Raw genomic sequence first — 23,590 nt, 5'->3', positions numbered from 1 at the left:
GACGTCCGTCCTCGCCATCCCAAGCATTTCCGGGCGACAGAGCCTCTCTCTGGAGCCCTGCACCGTCAGGGAATCACGGAGGCGCTCGGCATTTGAGTCTACACTCTGTGGCCATGGACGGCCTCTACTCCGGTGCTCTGTGGTTCACATTCGGCCTCTGATGCGTGCAGTCCGACCTTCTGGTGTGAATTTGTAGTTGCAGTTGCTGCCGTTGCTGCCACACTCAGGTTCACTCCCACACAAAATGCTTACATAAAAACAAAAAGATACGGCACTTTGCTTGGACTTTGTTGTGCAATAGATAGACTGCATGCTCGTGGATCACAGCAGGCAATGTCTTCAAAGTCCCTGTGAAATGTGTGTGTACCGTTTTCTAAAACAGGAAATTGGGACAGAGCCCCATGGCTCTGTCCCAAGGGGATTGACTAATTTCAAGTCAATTCAAATGAGTTGTGCACACAACCAGTCCTGTTCATTCAATATGCTCATGATGTACCAGGATAAATGCATTCTGTATGCAGACAAGTCATTTGAAAGTGCAATCAATGGGTATATCATTTGCAGCTCAATACCACTATAGGCACCCACAGTATTGGCTATTAATTGCTTAGATAATAGATATTTATCTAATCTTCACATTTCTTTCTCCTTCCCTCGCAACACAGTTTCAACAGGAAACGAAAATACCACATTGTGTTCGTATGACACCATTCAACAAGGAACTGTATCTTTGTTGTCATGCCAACGCTTTGAACGTTATGCTCTGGTACTGTAAATCAATCTACAGGTCGTTAGCGTGAAACTGTCTTTGCAAAAGGTGTGGTGATGGGTTGGGATGATGATTCGGTAGCAGATATTATAGCACCTCGACTCGCCCCCTTCTGCTGCGTTAGTCTGTTTATGGCTTGAAATAAACAATGAACGACTACTAAATGCAGTCTAGGCTTTACATTGGGCTGTCGGGGGCTCATTTGAGTATGGACTGGCAGGTGGAGCCCTGCCTCTGATAACGCACTGTGATTACATCACTTGGCACTCATCAGTAGAGATCAACTTCGTCCAGTACACTGGGTGGTGCTGCTGACCTCGCTGTTGTTTTGTCAGTGCTGGGTTACTCTCTTTCCCCCCCCCATTAATGATAGAGAAGTTGAGGTTGTTTGCTGTACATGTTTATTTGTACAGGGCATCATCTTCACATTATAAGGATCGGTGACGTGTGACTTTAAGCAGACCACATTTAGCACCCCATCTGTTCGACACAGATGAATCATTGAACCTTTCATAACACCTTTTCTTTTTTAAACACAGCAAATGTACGCTGAACCTAATTTAGTTTATATTATGAGGTAGTAACTTTGCAGATGATGTAATTCATTGTATGTTATTGTTTCATTATCTGACAAAATACACTCTATGGGGACCGGTCCTGCTCTTGTATGTTTCCCCTCCGGCATGTGGACTCAGAGCTGTGCTACCATGTCTGTTGTGGGTCAACTGTCTCTGTCCCTCTCTGGGGTAGTTGTCTAGTCATCCTTCTGGAGCCACTCCTTGTGCTCTCTCTCTGCTGGGTGGAAACAGCTGAGTCTCTCTCTCTCTCTCTCTCTCTCTGTGTGTCTCTCTCTCTCTCTCTCTCTCTCTCTCTCTCTCTCTCTCTCTCTCTCTCTCTCTCTCTCTCTCTCTCCCTCTCTCTCTCTCTCTCTCTCTCTCTCTCTCTCTCTCTCTCTCTCTCTCTCTCTCTCTCTCTCTCTCTCTCTCTCTCTCTCTCTCTCTCTCTCTCTCTTCTCCCCCCCCCCTTCCTCCTCTTTGTACCCCCTTACTGGTATCACAAGCCTGTTATTCATTTGCTGTAGCCCTTTTAACCCACGCCGCTTCTCTCACTGCACCTCCCTTCCTTAGAACATGATATGCATGGCATTGTGTCGGCGTGCCTTTTGTGAGCATGTGTGACTGTGCGCACAGTTTCATAGTTCACACAAACGCTGAGTTTCTCCCTCGCTCACTCACACACACATAGAGACACGGGCTTTCTAGCGGGCTGACATGAAGCAACGCGCCGACTTCTGAACAGCACAGTAGCGGTAAACAGGGTAGTCCTACAGACGGCCTATGAGGACTCCTGCAGGGTAGTAATCGGCTTGACTCGGTCTAATCTCCCAATGATCTGCACCAGGGAAAGGGGTGGAGCTTGAAAGTGTCCGGCAGGTCCCATCGCTGCCTCTGCCGTCTACTGAAGAGCAGTATCTGCCTGGTTTGTTTTCACTCCTATCTCGTCCTCCCATCCGGCTTTCAGGTCGGGGACGGTGGACAAAGCAGGGCTTGTTTTCCCCCTCTCTCTTTCTCTGTCTCTCTGAATGTTTTCAGGTTGTCTCTCTCTTTCTCGATCTGCCCTTTGTTCATCGTCACAGAAACGTTTACACAAACAAACCATAAGAACTGAGGATGGATGAAGAATTGGCAAAGAGGGAAATCTGTAATCATCGCTCGCCTTGACAGATTTTTATTAGACACATTTACTGCAGCACATGTTAATGTGTAACTAGTCCGTCAATGTGCAATGACAGCCTTCCCTGTCTGTGTCTATAAGGTGTTGCCTGCGCAACCTTCTTGCACATCGCCCTGGTGATCGGGGACCGTAGCTGTCAAGCCTCTCAGAACTCCCCCAAGGAATTGGGCTCAAAGTGAGCTGAAATGCAATAGGTGCCCACAGGTCAGAGTAGCAACTGGGAGCGTCGTTGCCAAGACTCCTGCACCGACTCTCTGTGACTCCCTGCTTTGAGCAGTGGATGACATCCCTATTTTACCAACTTATACCTTTTTAAGAAGGAAATATGTCTATTTATTTTGAGCTGCATATTGTTTTTGAAAGAATAGATGAATATAAAAAAACAATATGAGGTGGGTTCCTCAATATCTTTAACTAAAATGGTAAATGATGTAGAGGTATGCCATTGCTATCCGTGCACAACAACGTTCACAGTGATGTAGTCATGGTTTAAATGGACCCAAATCTAATCGGATTACCTGGAGTGAGGGATTGTGCTTCTGCAGTAGTTATTGAGGTAAAAGCTGATTATCACTGAAAAACAAACTACACTCTTTATGCTTCCTTCAGCAGGGGAAACTGGTTTATCGGGACTGACCTGAGCCAGCCTGCTATCTATTGGGTTGTTTGAGCTTGTAATAGGATTTACTGGTGGCGCAACACACACAACTTCTACCAGTAAAGGATGGGCTTATCCCTGTGTGCGCCTACTTACCATTCTCTGCTCCGCTCACACCCTGGGATATTATTACACACGGTCAGTTACACAAGCCAGAATCTGGCACTGATTTTACATACGCTATTGTTTCCGCGTTATTGGATGGAGCTGTGTGTGTGTGTGTGTGTGTGTGTGTGTGTGTGTGTGTGTGTGTGTGTGTGTGTGTGTGTGTGTGTGTGTGTGTGTGTGTGTGTGTGTGTGTGTGTGTGTGTGTGTGTGTGTGTGTGTGTGTGTGTGTGTGCAATGTCTTGTGTGAAGGGGGTTGTGGCTGTAGGCCTTGGTGCTCCAAAAGAGCTTTCTTCTTCACCGCAGAGTCTCCCAGGAGCTGGGGTCAGGGGGTCAACGGTAACGCTGGTTGCCCTGGAGCTCATCCCACTGGGGACGGACAGAAACACACACACGCACGCACGCGCACACACACACACACACACACACACACACACACACACACACACACACACACACACACACACACACACACACACACACACACACACACACACACACACACACACACACACACACACGATGTGAGATGTGTTAACCCCTGTGGGTATTTATTTACCTCCAAAAGCTTGCATTTAAATGTGGATTTTTAGATCTGCGTTTATTTGACTTCAAGTGATCCAGAAAACAGAAAAATGCAGACCAAGGTGTATAGTTACAATGTGTGTATTTTGCATGCTCTGGGGATACATCCATCTACGTTGAAAGTTAAGTATAGCTTCTAGGCTTTCTTGGCTAATAATATGTTACCTGGATACTGAAGACTTGGAGAATCTGCATCGTTGCCATGGAAACTCTGCAGGAGGTACATCGGGTCAACAGCGAAACTGACAATCACGTTACTAGTACGGCTTCGGGCTAACTTCTTTGTCTAAGTGTGTGCCTACCCGTGTGTGTTTAAGGCAATACGTTTACTAGTTTTCCTTGTTTGTTGGAACCTTGTCATTGGATCCACTTTGGTTCCGTTAAGGGCCCCCCTGAGCTACACTTAACTTAACTTAACGCTCTCCTTTACGCAATTTTCATATTTCATACCCACAAACCCCACTCCACTTTTCCAAGTTGTCAGGCTGTCGTCAGCGAATCTCCATCTTGACTCCACCCTCTGTGAAAGGCTTTTCTCCTGGCTACGATCGTCACTAAGTGCATTTTGCAATGCTGTGTGGGCCAATATGATCTCTCGCTAAAGTGCTATTCAAAGGGGTGTGACCTGCAGGTAAATCTCAGCCTTGTCATGTTGTTTTGTAGGACCGGGCCCAGCTCAAGGCTGGCTTGCTGTCCCAACCACACCGGCCACGCCCACTCTGTCCGCTCTAGTGACCGCCGTGTGGATACATGCCCAGTCTCATCTCCCGACCGGAAGTCCCTTCGTCTCTCGTGTCTCTGAAGCTCTCTAACACTCGTGTTTTAAGTTCACTGTTGTTTCACCAAAGCCAGTACATCACTGAGAGAAGAACAAAATGGTGGCTTTCTGTCTTGTCCTTCTTTCTACAGTACCGGAGGAGGGCTTGTAAATCCGAACACAGTCCTTTTAATATGTCCGCGACTGTATTGTTTGTAGGGTGAAGATAGGTGTCCCTTGCCTTGCCAGAGTAGAAAGTAACAAGATTGAAGAATTTTTATTTATCATATTACAAGGTAGTTCTGGGAAATGATTGAGTGAAGATATTGGCTAAGGGCCGGTGTATGAGCACAAAAGTACACAATAAAGGCCAGGGCTCCTCGTTCCTCGATCGCTGCAGAGCAAGGAGGTGGAGGTGGACGCGGTCTTCATCGGTATTGCATCTTCTCCATCCCCCAATGGACACACACACACACACACACACACACACACACACACACACACACACACACACACACACACACACACACACACACACACACACACACACACACACACACACACACACACACACACACACACACACACACACACACACACACCCCCGCCTTCCCTCAACCCACCCTCCATTGTTCCGGCCGCCCCCCTCCAGCTATGGGACAATGGAGGGCTCCAGATTGGGGAGAGCACTCCAGCCTTTGTGCTACTGTCCACTATTTCACTGCTCGTATATCTACTGGCACACATGCACATACACAGACACAGAGACAGACAGAGATACAGGCACACACACATACACATCACACGCACACGCACACACACACACTCTTGCGTGAATGTAAACATAAAAATAATATTTTTTTATGTGCAAAAACAACCATTGCTTCTGCTGTACACGTGGTTTTATGTCTACTTAATACAAACACGTTGTCTGCATGGCAAACTGTGCTGTCTTTAAATTGTTGGTTTGTACGAAGCAGCCGATGATTCTACTGTACACACATTTGTATTATCTATTGGAACATGCATGCACAAGACGTGTGTGTGTGTGTGTGTGTGTGTGTGTGTGTGTGTGTGTGTGTGTGTGTGTGTGTGTGTGTGTGTGTGTGTGTGTGTGTGTGTGTGTGTGTGTGTGTGTGTGTGTGTGTGTGTGTGTGTGTCTGGGGCGGGAATGTTGGCTGGGCACCGTCGGCCCCCTGTATTAAATAGGCCATGTGAAGCCCGCCTGGCATGCAGGCTGATTCAATGGCGTTCATTAAAATGGGGTGCTGTTTTCCGGTCTCCTGGGCCCGAACCTAAACAAAAGCCAACTGCGTGTCGTTTCACTGCACTGAAAGAGATAAGGCCTATGTGGCCGGACGGACATTAACACTACATCATGGTGCCGGTTATTGTTTTGAAGACATTAATCAACCATATCACCCTGAATCCTAGACGTCTTGTTTTGAAGGAGCTGACAATGCATTATCCCCCCCCCCCCCCCCCCCCCAATCCCCTCCTTCCTCACGGCCTATTTTGTACACCATCAGCATCCAGCAGTCGATCAATAAAAGCCTACCGGGTTGTCTAACGGCGACAAATCCTGTCTGAGCGAAAGGTTACCATTAATGGTGTGCTTTGTGCACTCAAACAGGCCTATGGGTAAATCCTCCATTATCGCATGCCTTGTGTGCTAGGGAGATGGAGAGACACACACGCTCGCACTCACACTCACACTCGCACTCACACTCACAAAGGTGTGTTTGTGTGGTCAGGCCAGATATCTCTCTCTCGTGGCAAGGGAGGGAGGGAGGGAGCAGGAGAGATAATTGCAGGGTTTACGTGGGAGGGAGGTGCGGGGGCTGTGCGTAACGCAGAGAGGCTTAACAAGGTAGCGGTTGTCATTACTAGGAGGAGGGTTTGAGGGAAGACCAGGCCCAAGGGACCAGAGGCAGGGGAGAAGGAGCGGAGGCTGAACACAAGCCCCTGGAAGACGGGCGAGGTCGGGGTGGAGGCTGGAGGGTGGAGGGTGGGGGAGACTCCAAAAGACAAAGGAAGACGGCACACGCAGATGCAGAAGGTGGATGTCGATGGTGTTTGTTCTGGAGGAAAGTAGGAAGTGGGAAGACAAAGAAGTTGGAGATCAGCCAGGCGAATATCCGAACGCATTTTATTCTGAATATAAAACAAATCCGAAATGGGAAACGCCAAAACCGAGCCTAATGCAGACAGTACCTGCTTTGATGAAACATAAGTAGTCTAAATGCATACAACTTTTAATTTGTGCATATAATGGGTGCATTTCCTGTTCTCTCATTTGTTTTTTTGAGGTCATCAAAAATACATTTCCCTTTTCTGTTGTACTGAACATCCAGGCTCGCGTTTTTTATTACTTGTGACAAAAGGCCCATGAGCTGACCTGAATATCCCTGGAATGGGAAGTGGGAATAAAGGGGGTCTATATTTAGATGGCAGGAGGCCTAGAATCCAGAACGCAGGCAGAAACTGAGCTGAATCTAGCTGGCCTCTGCTGTCCTGAATATTCTGTGTATGCCAGCATCTTTTCTGACCATGGCAATGTTCTGGATGTAGTTTGGATTGTTGTTCGCTCTTTGTGGTGGTGTTTATTATGTGTGTACGTTTTTAATTGGAAACCCACTGAGTAGATCCCCAACCCAGAGCCTCGATGTGGTAATAGGGTACAAATAGGTCATGCATGCATGACATCATCTGGCCCAAAAAAATAAATGGGAAAACTTTATGAATGAAGATTAAATTAGCTCTAAAGACCATCAGCGTTAAAGGTCCAGTCGCTACGAAACAAAGATGCTAGTGTAGGGAGCGACAGCGAGGAAGAAGTTAGTTACTACTTCTGCCTCAGTTACTGACCCCTGATCACATGACCCTCACGGGGTGTGTGTGTGTGTGTGTGTGTGTGTGTGTGTGTGTGTGTGTGCGCATGCCTGACCATCTTCAAAGTTAAAGTAACTGTATGATGATATGTGCAAACAAATAGTGTGTGTGTGTTTCAGTGCTTTTTTTTTTAGCTATTTAGAGCTAATTTAATCTTCATTCATAAAGTTTTCCATTTTCTTTTTTTTTGACCAGATAATGCATGACCTATTTGCATTGTACCCTCTTGAAACCACGTCCAGACTTTGGGTGGAGGATCTACTCAGTGGGTTTCCAATCAAAAAACGGGCCCACATCATAAACAACATCACAAACAACAAACAACAATCCTAACTACATACAGTACACAGCCACGGTCAGGAAAACGGCTTTTATATAGCACCGTCTTGGTCATATGATGCAACCATACGAGTATGTGCCGTTTGTTCACTCAAACCAGAGTTAAAAAACTTTTATTTAAACTTTTAATCCCGAAACATAGTTTGTTATTCTCATCAAAAACAAAGTATAATTTCTTGTTCTTTTGGGGTCTGCTGAGCCGGCAGTCGGTTCAAACGCTGTCCAGTGTCTAAAATATTAACGACGTGTGTGTGTGTGTGTGTGCGTGTGTGTGTGTGTGCTCACAGACTTGTCCAAGAACTGCCTGTGCGAGCTGCCCGAGGAGCTGTGCCACTTCATCTCCCTGGAGACGCTCAGCCTCTACCACAATGGCATGCGCTCGCTCTCCTCCGGCCTGGGGAACCTCCAGGCCCTCACCTACCTCAACCTCAGGTAACCCCCCCCTCCCCTCCCCTGGCCGCACTGTGGTGGGGCACGCCCTGCAGCGAGCGCACGCACAGGGACGGCGCCTCGCTCTTCCTCTTATTTGAACTGTCAACATCTCTTGCTCCACTCCTAATGGCACCACTCCCCTGGCCCGGCCAGTCATTTTAAGATTAATAATGTAAGCTCTGGTGGCAGACCTGCTCGGATCTGGGTGAACGGGGCGGATTTCAGGTTCTTTCCCCTGGGTTTTTGTTTCGACCAATCGTGTTGAGGGATGTGGGCGTCTTTAAAAGGGGTCACGCTGAAAACGCAAACTCATCGGCGCTAGTAGACTTCTCCCGGTAGGAAGATGAGCTAAAACATCCTGTCTGAGATAAAGTGTCTGTGAGGGTTTCAAATGAACACTGTGTAGGCTGGCCGCTGCAGAAATACCGTTATTCAATTCCCCTGTTGAAAGCTTTATCGACTCACGACTGAGTTTCACTACGGTGGAAATATCCAGCTAATGAAACTGAAACAAGGGTTAACTCTCCCCTTTCAGCTTTTGGTTTTTGGCCCAGTCTCTCTGCCCACCCCCCTCCTCCCTTCCCCTCCCACCAAGTAGCTACAACATAGTCGTCCTGCTGGATCCCCGATCGCCACTCCCCTAAACCTCCCCTCTTTAGAGCACCATTCATAACTGGAGCGTGAACCTGAGCTGTATTAGTAGAGTGGTGAGACGGGGATTCAAACAGAAGGTTACCCCTTCAGAGCTTTGGGAGGTGTACATGGCCAGCTGTGGCCGTCCGGACTCTCCGTCACGCCCACATGACACCAGCCCACACCCGTCGCACACCGGGAGAAAAATAATACACACACGAAAGGAACCCCCCCAACTATGAACCCCCCACCTCGGGTGTTTCTGAGACCCAGCCCATCTGCACCGATTCATTGTGCATGTATCTCTCTCTACAATTACAATAACATCATATTGTGTGTGTGTGTGTCTCTGTCTGTCTGTCTGTCTGTCTGTCTCCTTTTCTGTCTGTCTCTGTCTCTCTGCTTTTCTGTCTGTCTCTCTCTCGGTCTCCGTCTCTTTCTCTGTCTCTCTGTCTCTCTCTCTCTATTTCTCTCTCTCTCTCTCTCTCTGTCTCTGTCTCTGTCTCTCTCTCTCTCTCTCTCTCTCTGTCTCTCTGTCTCTCTGTCTCTCTGTCTCTCTGCTTTTCTGTCTGTCTCTCTCTCGGTCTCCGTCTCTTTCTCTCTCTCTGTGTCTCTCTCTTTCTCTCTCTCTCTGTCTGTCTCTCTTTCTCTGTCTGTCTGTCTGTCTCTGTCTGTCTGTCTGTCTGTCTGTCTGTCTGTCTGTCTGTCTGTCTGTCTGTCTGTCTGTCTGTCTGTCTGTCTGTCTGTCTGTCTGTCTGTCTGTCTGTCTGTCTGTCTGTCTGTCTGTCTGTCTGTCTGTCTGTCTGTCTGTCTGTCTGTCTGTCTGTCTGTCTGTCTGTCTCTGTCTCTGTCCCACAGTCGCAACCTCTTGTCCACCTTGCCCCCGGCGGTGTTCCAGCTCCCCCTGCTACGCGTGCTCATCGTCAGCAACAACAAGCTGTCGTCCCTGCCTGCCTCCATACACACCCTCACGCACCTGCGACAACTGGTATGTCACACGCACTGGGCGCCGTTGCCTCGGGTTACACACACACAAACACAAGTGTGAACTGTGTATGCCTCGATCAACCGTATCACTGTGCATCCTCCTCTTTCCTGTGAGAGTATCACACTGTGGTGGTGCAGCAGGGAGCTCTGCCACCATGGCACCTCTTCATAGAGTCACAGTTCTCCACCCCTCAGGTCGACTTAAAAGACTTGGGTAGACTTAAAGATGCCGCCGAGAGAGAGAGAGAGAGAGAGAGAGAGAGAGAGAGAGAAACAGTTTTGAACCAAAACTCTAACCTCTCTGCTCCCTCCCTCCCTTTCCATGTTTCTCTGTCATCGAGAAGTGTTGCATTTCACGTACCTGTGATTGGTGGGTAGGATGGATTCCAGGAACCAATCAAGGAAGAGATGCCCTGAACGGTCTCAAATTCAAATCGGCTTTTGCAGAGGACGAAGACGCTCATTAGAAACAGTTGGACACTTTGTGGAGAGAAGCTGAGTTTAGAGTTTTCAAATGTACTGATGAGGTGTTTAGTTTGTGTGTGTGTGTGTGTGTGTGTGTGTGTGTGTGTATGTTCGGTTGCCTTTGGCCTATTGGCTTGGCTTGTATCGTTGCCTGTAAGAGGATATGCAATCATGTCAAATGATGACTTCCAGTGTCGTCGTGTTTAAGATATCATGATACGGTTGTATAGTCTGCACTGTCTTTGATGTGCAGTTCTCCCAGTCTTAGTCTAACGTCACGCATTAAAGCTGCTGTAGGTAAGAATTTAGCGTTTTAAAGAGAGGGAGCAGAAAACTGCCAAAGAAAGACCTTTTTTTTTAAACTAAACAACCAAAGAAACGTCCACTCCCTCGCCGCTCCCTCCCTCTCCATCTTTCTCCACCTGCACTCCACAGATATGTGATTGACAGGCAAGATGGATTTCCCAAACCAATTAGGGAGGAGATGCATGTCAGAAACGAGCCGGGAGTTAAATTTGGACCCTCCCTGATCATATCATAACACAGCATGGCTGCAGCATATTCCTCCAATACGTGTCTGTCCTCCTGGGTGAGCTCTAAGGACTGCTGTGGTTTGCTCCTGCCAGGACGCCAGCTGCAACGACCTGCAGGCCCTACCTGCAGAGCTGGGCCAGTTGGACAGCCTGAGGGACCTGAGCCTGAGGAGGAACCAGCTCACCTCTCTGCCTGAAGGTACGGCTGCTGCCACTTGACCTCTGAGCCCGCCCGCACGCACGCACGCACAGAGAAACACACACACACACACACACACACACACACACACACACACACACACACACACACACACACACACACACACACACACACACACACACACACACAGAAACACACACACACACACACATAGAAACACACACACACACACACATAGAAACACACACAGAAACACACACACACATAGAAACACACACACACACATAGAAACACACACATAGAAACACACACACACACACACACCCATAGAAGCGCACACACACACACACACACAAACACACGCGCACACACGCACACGCACACACACATAGAGAAAGACACACACGCACATAGAGAAACACACACGCACACAGACACAGATACACCCCTTGTCACCCACCCTCTCATTAGCGGTCGGCTTGTGTTTCCAGCCCCCCTAGCCATTTCTTAAACACCCCAAACAAAGGAGGCTCAAAACACGCGTTATTCAAACAGGTCCACTAATGGCTGCTCGGCCATTTGTCTCGCAGACGTCAAGATTAGAAGGGTTGTTTACATTTCTACATAGAGTGGTTTTTACAGCAGCTCTATCCTGATGAAGATAGCAGGATGTCTGAATATGTAACTTCATGAATCACACGCCCCCATTCCCTCACACCGCCTCCAGTTCCCTACCTGTCAAATGATTTGCATGTACTTTGAGCTTGAAAGCATCACGAGTTAAAAGCGACAACAACCAATGTGTTCGTGGTTGGCCTGAGCGTTTTCAAAACCTAATCCAATTGGGTTTATAATATACCTGTGCGGATGGATCTAGCTGTTCGCCACAAACATGTAGCCCATTTCAGATACAGATGCAACACAATGTGCATCACTGCAAAAAATGACAACTAAATAGTCAAGAAAATCGAAATCAATACACGGATTCACATAGATTCAAAAGCATATAATAGGACAGATGCACAACAAAAAGAATTAAGAACACCCAAAAGCTCAAGACTCAAGACGCATCCGAAAGGACCTGATGACACTCTCTGATGCCTGTCTTACTGACCCATTTTCGTCTAAACCGTGTCCCATCGCAGTACAGTACCATGCACTCTAAACGTCGTTCTTATCATCCATCCATTTTGCATAATGAACCGCGACGGCTTAAGTCTCGACACGACATGACACCCGTCCACCTCTCTCTCCGCCTCCCTCTCCCTCTCCCTCTCCACGTCTGAACTCTTTTGTGGTCTCGCTCTCCTCCAGAGATCTCCGAGCTGCCGCTGGTGCGCCTGGACCTGTCGTGCAACCGCATCTCCCACGTGCCCGTGTGCTACCGCCACCTGCGCCACCTGCAGAGCTTCCTGCTGGACAGCAACCCGCTGCAGCTGCCGCCCGCCCAGGTCTGCTCCAAGGGCAAGTACCACATCTTCAAGTACCTCAACATGGAGGCCTGCCGGAGGAACCAGGAGGAGCTGGAGCGCCACATGAGGCCCACCGGATTCACCAGCTGGTAAGGCGCGCCGTCCCGGCTGTACTCCCAGAATCAGAATCGCTTTTATCCGCCAAATGCATCAATGGAGTCACAGGGGTTTTTGCCTTGGCATCCATCGCTTGACACCGAAGTAGACGGACAGCCGGACAAAAAATGTGCATGGCTCTAGTAAGACATGATATTAAATAAAGGAATACTAGAATAGTCAAAGTCAGACTCCTGTTGGAAGGAGTCATTGATTTAGGTGAGAATTAGCCTTAGGGAAAAAGCTATTGAGGTGGCGCGCTCCCGTTCCCAGTCCCAGTGAATGGTCCGTTACGTAGAGCGAGTCAAGACCGGCTCCAGGAAATAAAGGCAGTCTGCCTCTATTATTATACGTTTGTTTTAAGTAGGCCCCTGAGCAATTGTCACATATTGAATCACGGTTAGTCTCACCACAAGCCTGTATTTCCAGAAGCGCTGTTCCCGGCGTTCAGCCAGCCTGTGATTGGTCGCGCTCGCATGTCAATCAAGGGCTCTTGCCTTGACAAGTAGGCGGTTTTTGACAGTACAGTAAATCAACGCTGTGACCCAAGGCTTTCTGTACGGAAGCGAGCGAGACCAGGCAGGACGGAGGGGGGGGGGGGGGGTTGACCTTCTGCTAAACATAACGGCAAACGCAGAGGGCGGGTCGTTTGGTGCCCGTTAAGCTTAGATACAATACTCCCTGATAGATAAACTTCAACAGCTCGTGTTGTGATAGATCTGGGTTTGGTGGGGGGGGGGGTGTTTCATCATCGTCACGGTGATTGATTCGATCTTGATCGTCTATTGCTGTAGTAGCACTGAGCGATGCCGTTATAGACGATGCTACTCTTGAGTTATGGCCCGGCCTTAAGCGGAGAAGAAGGAGGATGAAGTCGGGGCGGGGGGGGGCGGGGGGGGGGAAACTCAAGCGAGACGGTAGAGGAAGCAAGTCTGAAGGAGGAGGAATGATGTGTCTTGAGGGTTTGAATAGGAAGTTCAAAAAGAGTCTTTCTTCTGACGGTTCAGCCGTCCTTACGCAGCGTGTGGGAGGAGTGTTGTGTGACACAGATCCGGCCCCGGGTTGATGAAAGATTCTGAGCCCTGACGGGTGATTTGTCCAAAAGCAGAAGTTACTGGAGGACGGTCGGGGGTTCATGAGGAGAGATAGAGGCGTGAGTCAGTGCTCTGTAGTCTACCGAACCGACTAAACCGTGTGTGTGTGTGTGTGTGTGTGTGTGTGTGTGTGTGTGTGTGTGTGTGTGTGTGTGTGTGTGTGTGTGTGTGTGTGTGTGTGTGTGTGTGTGTGTGTGTGTGTGTGTGTGTGTGTGTGTGTGTGTGTGTGTGTGTGTGTGTGTGTGTCCCTCCAGCCTCTCGGATCACGAGCTGTTCTCGGGTCAGTTCGGAGGCCTGGATTCCGGCTTCAACAGTGTGGACAGCGGCAGTAAAAGATGGTCCGGGAACGAGGTGGGTTTTGAAAAAAAAAGCATGTGCAGACAAGCATGTGTCCTGCTCACGTCTATGGAGGTTGAACCTTTCTCGTCACGCATATAACAAGCCGTACATAATCGCTTCTGCGTCATCCAATGAATGAGTTCAGAGTGAACCTGCTCCGCTTTCCTATCCAATCCGGAGGGGTTTATGACTTATGAAAATGTGGGATTTACAAATACAATCCAAATAGTCTCTGATAGTCCCTCATGGGGTCAGCTTGAAGCAGGCGGTTGACAAATTACAAGAACCAAAGGAAACATACACCAGCAGTCCTAAGCATAGGCCTGGAGACAATCACACCACAGAAACATCAGGGCAGAAGGCTGACCTGAAAGCAGTGAACCATGGAGGCTAATGAGGAGTGGGAGGAGGCTTTAAAAGGGTACAACTGCATGGCTCTGTGTGTGTATGTGTGTGCGGCCTGGCTTAACTAACCAGCTAACCACCACCCGAACACTAACCTCGCTCCTTCACGTCCAGTCGGCGGACGACTTCTCCGAGCGGTCCCTCCGGGTGGCGGAGGTCAGCCGGGACCAGAAGAACCTGGCTGAGGAAGAGGAGGAGGAGGAGGAGGAAGAGGCGGAGGCGCCGTCACGACCGGGGGCCCCGGCGGGTCGACTCCTCCCCCCCCTCCCCCCGGTGAACGGCGAGGCAGAGCAGGTGGACTTCATCGACAGCAGCATGACGGCGGAGGAAGAGGAGGACGAGGACAACCTCCCCACCCCTACTCTCGTGTCCGTATCTCTGGTATGTCAACACCCTCCTCCGCACTGGGAGCTCAGACTCTCTCAGACCTTTCCCAAACGCTTCCCTTCATCCCGAAGTCGGTGGGAACTAGAGATAGCCCAAGTTCAACCGGGACTTTTAGCGTTTACATTTGATGCATATCGTGCTTCCTGGACTGTTTCAACACAGGAGGTAGAGCGGGCTGGCTGGTAACCGCAAGGTTGCTAGTTCGATCCCCGGCACCTCCTAGCTAGGAGTATTGGGGTGTCCCTTAGCAAGACACCTAACCCTAACTGCTCCCGACGAGCCGGCTGTCGCCTTGCGTGGCTGACGCCGCTGACGGTGTGTGAATGTGTGCATGAATTGGTGAATGTTAGGCAATATTGTAAAGCGCTTTGGATGAAAGCTTTATATAAAGATGCAGTCCAGTCATCTCTGCCCTATGTATACACCGCTCAGTCGGCAAGTCGGCTTTCATTTGATTCGAGCGCGAGAAATCTCCCTTCTCGCATACGGGAAATCCAGCAAATATTGACAAAGGTTGATATAGTCTGGCATCCTCCAGTATCTACAGTCGGATCCATCTGCCCAAGGCACCATGGTTAATCATTTCCCCGGTTTGGTTCACACCAATACAGAGCCCAGTGGTCCATCGATGACGTGATGCTTTACTCACTGTCTTCAGTGCCAAATTACCACGTGGACGGCTGAGCCCTGGAGCCAACCAGTGGATACCTCCTTAAGAAGTGTTTAATGATTCCCCGTCTGTTCTGTCAACAGATGGAAAAGAAGGAGGCGCTGTCTGCATCCCAAACCCAGGACTCTGCTGCATCATGCAGGTAGGCTGTTTCCTTTTAGGGTTATTTATTTCCTTACTTTAACGTGTGTGTGTGTGTGTGTGTGTGTGTGTGTGTGTGTGTGTGTGTGTGTGTGTGTGTGTGTGTGTGTGTGTGTGTGTGTGTGTGTGTGTGTGTGTGTGTGTGTGTGTGTGTGTGTGTGTGTGTGTGTGTGTGTAACCAATCCATGATGAATCATCCGTTTGCCCCCTTCTCCGTTGAATCCCTTGTTGTGAAATTGGCAGTTTCTGAAAGTTAATACCAAAAAAAGTTCCACCGGAAGTGGATGACATCACAATAAGGGTTGCCTAACCCTTGGTTGGGAGGGGAGGCTGTGGTCTACTTTGACAGTTGGGTTCCACCTTACATTTTGGTGTGTGTGTTTTTCATGAACAGCACTGTGTACACTGCAAGACGGTCCATGAATGACACAGAGCTTTTCATCTGTTGTGGGTTATCTTTTTCTTTTCCTCCCTCCGGTTGCACTCAAGGCCTCTCTTTATCACCGAAGAGCTGGGAAAAGTCAATACAGTTCGGAACATACAGTGTTACTCATTCACCACCCTTCAAAACTTTCACTACCAGATAATAGGGAGACTCCTGAGTTAAAAAAAACTACCATTCTCCACAGTGCTGAATTGCGTAGATATTCTAGTCATGCAATGTATAACATGGCAGATTAGCATCGCTCAATTATTCTGCAATTTCAACTTCCTGTCTACTCTGGACAACGGTTGCCGGGCCGGATGTGAAGATGTCCCTTTCCAAATGGGGTCTTCATTTGATGAAGGGAAATGAGATGTTGACAAGAGATGGTTAAAGTCTAGGACTGCGGACCCAACTTTGACTTTTGAGCAGAGATTTTTATCTGTGGATATACCATCCAGTTGTTCTAGTCATATCTATATCCCAAGAAGGGTATGTCATTTCACTACATCACTACATCCAGGATTTATAAAGGGGTGATCACGTTAATAACTCGCCAGCATTTCTAAAGTTTTCATAACGGCGCACATCGGCAAACGCGTACACCGATGCGATAAGACTGCGATGCGCCAATATCGCCCGATAAAGTCGTCCCCCCCGATATATATCAGCCGGGCCCTTAACTGATTTTCTCCAAATGCAACACACCGTAACCCCGCCCCCCGCCTCCTCCCCGTGGCAGGTCCAATCTCCGGGTGGAGTTGGGCCCCGCCTCCTCAGGCCCCTCCTCCCCGTCCAGCCCCACCCTGGAGGAGAAGAGGAGGCCCAACACGCTGCTCATCTGGCAGGAGAGGGAGCGCCAGCAGAGGGAGCGGGAGCGGTCCCGGGACGGCATGTGAGTCCCCTGTCCCCTCGGCCAACCCGGCCCCTGGTCCCCTAAAGGGGGCCTGTTCCTCCGCCAGGTGTGAGTGGGATTAGCCGTAACAAGCCGTTTCGAAAATCTGCCCCATATGACATCACTAGTGGGCGTGTCCACCTAGATGTGTGCTGGATGGATCAGTCTACCAGCCTACCCAGCGGACTGAAGTAAACCTTGCGCATCTATCCGTCATACGTCTAGGTGGACACGCCCACCTGTGATGTCATATGGGGCAGACTTTCGAAACGGCTTGTTACGGCTAATCCCACTGACCCCTGCTGGTAGAATATGCCTCCTATAAGCTTATACTGTATAAATCGACGCCGTTCGCGACGTTGTCCGAAACTACGTTAATCCGCCTCCCCTTCTCGGAGATCGGGGACCACGGTGTGCGATGCCTGTATGTGTTGTCGTGAACCGCCGTGACATCGGCACCGTTGTGTTTTTGTAAACGGAGGTTTTTGAATCGAGACGCAATCCCGGTTCAAAAGGGGTGGGGGTTATTCTCGGGGTAAAAACAAGGCCGTTTCCGCACGCTCTATTTTATTTATCTACGGGGTGGAAGGGAAATGAAAGCTAAGCAACCCAGAGCTTTGAGCACGGTGAACATGCCCACAAGCCACTCTGACAAATCAAATCTCTGGCAGACCAGGGGACATAGATTTGCAAGTGGGTGTATTGTAGTACAAGGTTTTAGACTGGAGTATGTTGGCAGCCAGACAGGTCCAACTGGGAGATTCAATCAATAAATGTTTTACAACTTAAACCATACAAAAGATCTGTTTCAGAAGATGCCCTTCTGTATCTCAGCTTAAAGGCAATCTATTGATTTTTCAAGCTTTACAGATGAATTCTGTGTTCTTGTTGTTTGCAAGCTGTGAGCTCAGCTTGACATTTGAATAACGGTTTTCCTTCTTCATATGTGGTCTCCACACGTCGAAACCCCTGTTCTTTAGCTTGCTGAAGTCCTCGGCCAAAACAGGAAATCATGTGGCTTCAACACTTCAGACAGGAAACGGCACAGGGTAAGACAAACCTTACAACCTTCTCCACTCACAAGACCCTTTTCTTCCACAACAACTCTGCTGACCTCTAGTGGCAATGATTTGCAAGTACAACAATAGTGTCTGGTTTGTAAAAATGTAATGTTTGGTGTCATGTCCCCCCCTAGTGGTGTGCAAGAGAACAGCCATCCGCCAGGCCTAAGACAACGGTGTGCAGTAAGTATCAGGCCAGCACTGGCACACACAGTGAGGCAATTAAACAGCTCTGCAAAAAGAAAAATTGGACGCCTTAATATTTCTGAATTGTCTTCTCCACCAGAGTGCTGAACAGATGTCTGCCATACACCCCGCCACTCCCATCCAGCGCTCTGCCAGTAGAACAGGTGACACACACACACACACACACACACACACACACACACACACACACACACACACACACACACACACACACACACACACACACACACACACACACACACACACACACACACTGTTAAAGGCACAGATCCTTTGTAAAAATTGCTATCTGACACTTTAACCGTATCAAGATATACTTACCTAATTATATTAATCATACCTAATATTAAAATATGACTTCCATTCTGGTACCCAACCAATCAGCTGCCTGCTGCAAACATAAACATTCTTTTCAGGACTTAATGTCCCTGGTGAAACTGCACTTATTTAAAGTAATTCAACTGCCTCAATATTGCTGCTGACTGGTTGCAGACTGCCTATTAATATAACCGATAATAAAGGCAAGGAAAGGCAACTTTATTTATATAGCACTTTTCATACACGAGGCAGACTCAAAGTGCTTCACGTAGAAACATTGTCACACAACAAAATAGAGTAATGGAAGTAAATGAAGTAAAGAAAACATAGGAAAAGTAAAAAAAATTGTAAAATAGATCTTGACCGAACCTTGTGTTCATGTCCAGACATGCCGTCCTCCCCCAAAACCTCCCCCCCGGGTGGGCTCACCCCGAAGCCCAACAGCTTCCTCTTCCGCGCCACCTCCCGCGGGAACGTCAAGCCCAACGGTAAGCAGGCGCACGCCGCGACGGGGGAACCTGCTCACACGTTATCCCCCCCAAACCCCCCCCCCCCCTTGTGCGCCATCAAGCTAACCCAGACTTGGTCCCTCTCTCTGTCTCTCTCTCCCCTGGTCAGGTTCCTTCCAGAACCTGGGGGATTCCGGCCGGAGCGACTCCCGCACCACCCTGCGAGGACCGAGGGAAGAGAGGCCCGACGTCTCCAAGCTACGCAAGGTTCGCCCGGAACCGCACTCGCAACCCCTCCCTACTCTGGTACCTCTACTCTCTTTAACCTGACCTCTCTCTCTCTCTCTCTCTCTCTCTCTCTCGCTCTCTCCAGACTCTGGAGTCCCGTCTCAAGGTCACCCTCCCTGAGGACCTGGGAGAGGCCTTGTCCAACGGCACCGTCCTCTGCCAGCTGGCCAATCAGATCCGCCCGCGCTCCGTAGCCATCATCCACGTTCCGTCCCCCGCCGTGGTAAGGATGCTCTCTGCATGAGATCAGAGGCCATGGTTGAAGTATGCTTGTTTTAAAGGTGCAGTAGGTGGGATTTAAAGGTGACTCATTATACCACCAGGTGTGTGTGTCATTAGCCATTACAAGCCGTTTTGGAAATCTGGCTCTTCTGACATCACAAGTGGGCGTGTCCACCTAGATGTGTGCTGGATAGATCAGTCAACCAGCCTACCAGGTGGACTGTAGAAAACGTTGCTCATCTATCTGTCATACATCTAATTGCACACGCCCACCTTTGATGTCAGAAGAGGCCGATTTTAACGGCTATCACACTCGTTCCCGGTGGTATAAGATGTCTCCTTTCAGAGCTATTATTTGAGTGTAATTTCTCACAAAGGCTGTTGGACCCGTCAGCTATTAGTGAGCGGAATGAGTGGTGTAATATCTGGTTGACTGCGCACCTTCCTTTTGTATGAAACAATTTAAAACTCTGACCAATCGGGGCACTCTGATTGATCCCGGAAATCGCCCTTGCCTGTAAATCACACCCGTGTGAATATAACCATGGCGAAGAAAGGTAGGGGGGGAATGGACGTTTTTTGGGGTTGTTTATTTTCCAAATCGTTCTCTCTTCACAGCTCTTGAATCTTTCCTACTGCAACTTTTAAGCTTGATCAGACTAAACTCCCTGACATGTTTAAATGTATATTTCATGGGTGTGTACCATGTAATACCCACCCACTTTTGGACCGACCTTGCATGTGTGATGGAGCTCTTAAGACGCGTAGTCTGACATTAGGCTTGACCTTTGCTCCCTCATAGCCGAAGCTGAGCTCAGCCAAATGCAGACTCAACGTGGAGAACTTCATCACCGCCTGCCGCAAGCTGGGCGTCCCCGAGGTGAGTCTCCTGGCCGGCGTCTCTCCCCCGTCCCCGTCCTCCCCTTGTCCTGTTTTATAAATGCACAATGTTTGTTGATACTCACCCGTTAAAGGCCGCCTTCAGTGTTTTTCTATGCTTCCCCATCCAAATTGTCCATCCAATGCTTTTCCTGACCAGAGGTTAGTCCTAAGGGAGGCAGACTGGAGGCGGCCTTTAACCCCGCGTGCTTTACGTGTACTCGTCGACTCACTGAAATACTTTGATGTTTTGTTGTACCTCAACCTGTTGTACCTCGTTCTGACCTTTTTGTTTTGTTTCTCTTTCTTCACGTTCATGCAAACACACACAAATGCAACGCACACAAACCTTTACACAAACACACCTTGCCATATAAACACAAACAACCTTTCTACACACACACACCTTTCCATACACACGTACACACACACCTTTCCATACACACACACACCTTTCCATACACACACGCACCTCAACCACACACACACACACACACACACACACACACACACACACACACACACACACACACACACACACACACACACACACACACACACACACACACACACACACACACACACACACACACACACCTTTCCATACACACACACACCTCAACAACCCCCTCCCCCCGCCCTCCTCCTCTGGTCTCAGACGGAGGTGTGTGTGTGCTCCGACGTGTTTCTGTGCAAGCTGCCCGCCGTGCTGCGCAGCGTGGCCGCCATGTTGGCCGCCGCCGCCCGGCAGGAGGGGGGGGGTCTGGAGGAGGAAGAGGGAGAGGGCGAGAGACCGGAGCCAGCGGACGGCGCCGCCGCCCTCCCCTCCTCCTCCCCCTCCGGCTGCTCCTCGCCGCCGCCCTCGCTGCTCTCCCCAGGCTTCCTGCTCTTCTACTGTCTGCTCATGGTCGCGCTCTACGCCCTCTACCGCCTCCTGGTGTAGAGGAGGCCCCGCGCAGAGACAGGGCTTATGGACCTTAATGTTAGGAAGCACACGCACACTCACACGCACGCACGCACACACTGTTGTCATCTTTTATTACATGTGCCTGTGTGTCTGGCTGAACGTCATAGCCACAAAAAATGAATTGTCCGTCCGGCGCCTGGAGTGAACTGTAGGGCTGGAGCACGTCGCGCACACACACACACACACGCACACGCACACGCACACACACACAGGGCTGTCACCGCTGGGAAGGGAACGATTGGTGGGTGATTGTATCTGGCCTGCACATCCTCCCCCCCCCCCCCCCCCCCCCCCCCCCCAGTCGCCAGAATCGATAGAGCCAGAGAGAGGAATGCGCTATACATGCAGTGGCACATTTAATCAAGGATTTCACATCGCATATGAGAAACAGTACGCTACAGTTGAAAGCTTTTACGAGACGGACACGTTATTGTGTTTCCCAGCCCTGCCTTAGGCAAGCATAGACAGACGCTACGTCTTACCGCACAGCATGTCTTTATTGCCGGACCGCTTGCGAAGAGAGGCTGAGAGTTAGCTGCTTGACGCAGAAGAAAATGTGAATGTGAGTTGTTTTTGAAGCCTCGAGGGAAGAAGGAAGTTGTATATGGGATTTTTCTTTTTGTATCCACATACAGAGGTTATGAGCACTCAGGTGGTTTCTTATGTTTGACGCTACTCTAGGTAGAGGGACGATTGTATAGTGCCTCCTATCCAAAGCGGACTAACCCACCGGCAGTTCAATTTCTAGCTGCAATTTGCGTTGTGACCAGCAGGGGGCGATGTAGTTACGCCCCAAAGCTTAACATGGCAAATCCAAACTTACGGTACGTTTGTTCTTTGCTTTTGTGTAAGTTGTCAATTCGACCTTTTTTTTTTTTGTTGCTAGAAGTCTGTATAAATGTAAACAAATTAAATTATTTTATTTTTATTTATTTTTTACCGCTGCTTGGGGAAAAAGCAGAAGCCTTTGAGGCAGATGTATCTCTTTCATGCCCCTTAACGTCTCCTTAAAACATAAACATTACACATAGGTCAAATGCATGGGTATTTAATCAATAAAAGTAGAAGAGAGAATGTTTCAATAGTTCAATAATTCTTTCATAGTTCATCAAAGGGCTTCTGCTTTTTGTTTTTAACATTTTATTTTGAAAATGCTCTTATAAGTGCTGTGATGTTTGTGCAACAATACAAACATTTATGTATCTTGAAAAGGTAACAATGCATCAAATCAAATTCCTCATAAATTCAAAGATGAAATGAATCCCAAGGTACACTTAAGGCCTTAGTATTCATACATGAAAATCAAACCACTCAAACTAAATATTCGTTTTTTTCCTAAATGGGACAAACATACATTCTATTTGGTTAAATAATAACCAAACACTTAACACCAGTCTTCTGGGATGACCCTAACCCTAGAAGCAGCTTCTGATTAGCTAATATTGTTCCAGCCGTGTTGTTCCACCTGCCATTCATGTGTGGCTGGCTTTCTGTTCCTGAGGTTTTAATGCGAAATATTTTGTATCCACTTTTTATACCTATATTGTGCAAAGGGATCCATAAAATCTCTCGTCCCCCATAATGTGTACAGTATAACCACTTCCTCCACCGTAAATGGCCTGCTGTTATAAGATGGAACTTATGTTTTAAAATGGTTTTATAAGTATGAGACTGGATGAACACCATTACTCACCCACTGGCTTAGAGCAAACTATATTCGTAATGACGATGATGGCAGAACAGAAATACTGTTGTATTTTATAATATTTATACAATGGTCATGTAATTACTGAGAGTCGAGTTTATACAAATCTATATGTTTTTTTTCTCCCCCTTCTGTTGTAAATAATTAAAAACGTTGAACATAAGAAGCTTCCTCTCTGTCTGTTTGCTCTTGCTTGTCCGTGCATATATATATGCTACATGTGCTTCTCTCTGTGTTTTGTGTGCTGCTCTACAAAAAGGTTTCTCACTTCGATTCTAAACTTGCCCTGTGTTCAGACGGTTCAGAGGTGCGTTGGTCCAGCCAAGGTAATACTACATAACCAGTTCTCTGTACTGCACTGTTCTTGGGACCCTGTGAGTCTGAACTATGACCTTATGACCCTATGACCTTTTCCTGGTGCATGGTACGTTGGTGATGGACGTCTTTTGTACCCTTGTTGAAGCATGTGCTTTCTTTTTAGGGTATTACTGGGGGATGTTTGGTAATATTTGTATGTGCATG

General features: G+C 48.5%; 1 protein-coding gene across 2 annotated transcripts in view; it reads left to right on the top strand.

Annotated features, from left to right (window-relative positions):
* The window catches only part of lrch4 (leucine-rich repeats and calponin homology (CH) domain containing 4), a 36,481-nt gene that overhangs the window by 9,154 nt on the left and 3,737 nt on the right, over positions 1–23,590 (top strand). The window contains exons 2-17 of one of the 2 annotated variants that reach the window (XM_056575427.1): positions 8,127–8,271; positions 9,763–9,892; positions 10,983–11,088; positions 12,364–12,610; positions 13,966–14,062; positions 14,570–14,836; positions 15,596–15,654; positions 16,820–16,972; positions 17,953–18,021; positions 18,168–18,216; positions 18,320–18,383; positions 18,945–19,046; positions 19,177–19,274; positions 19,381–19,518; positions 20,320–20,397; positions 21,055–21,637. In XM_056575427.1, coding sequence (XP_056431402.1) covers positions 8,127–8,271; positions 9,763–9,892; positions 10,983–11,088; positions 12,364–12,610; positions 13,966–14,062; positions 14,570–14,836; positions 15,596–15,654; positions 16,820–16,972; positions 17,953–18,021; positions 18,168–18,216; positions 18,320–18,383; positions 18,945–19,046; positions 19,177–19,274; positions 19,381–19,518; positions 20,320–20,397; positions 21,055–21,339 — 2,087 coding nt within the window. In that variant the 3' untranslated portion in view covers positions 21,340–21,637. Of the gene's footprint in view, positions 1–8,126; positions 8,272–9,762; positions 9,893–10,982; positions 11,089–12,363; positions 12,611–13,965; positions 14,063–14,569; positions 14,837–15,595; positions 15,655–16,819; positions 16,973–17,952; positions 18,022–18,167; positions 18,217–18,319; positions 18,384–18,944; positions 19,047–19,176; positions 19,275–19,380; positions 19,519–20,319; positions 20,398–21,054; positions 21,638–23,590 lie in introns of those variants that run through there. The other variant, XM_056575428.1, reaches the window with a different exon arrangement.

The sequence above is a fragment of the Gadus chalcogrammus genome, chromosome 17 (assembly GCF_026213295.1).
Source record: "Gadus chalcogrammus isolate NIFS_2021 chromosome 17, NIFS_Gcha_1.0, whole genome shotgun sequence".
Lineage (NCBI taxonomy): Eukaryota > Metazoa > Chordata > Actinopteri > Gadiformes > Gadidae > Gadus > Gadus chalcogrammus.
This window is presented reverse-complemented; position numbering and strand designations above follow the sequence as displayed.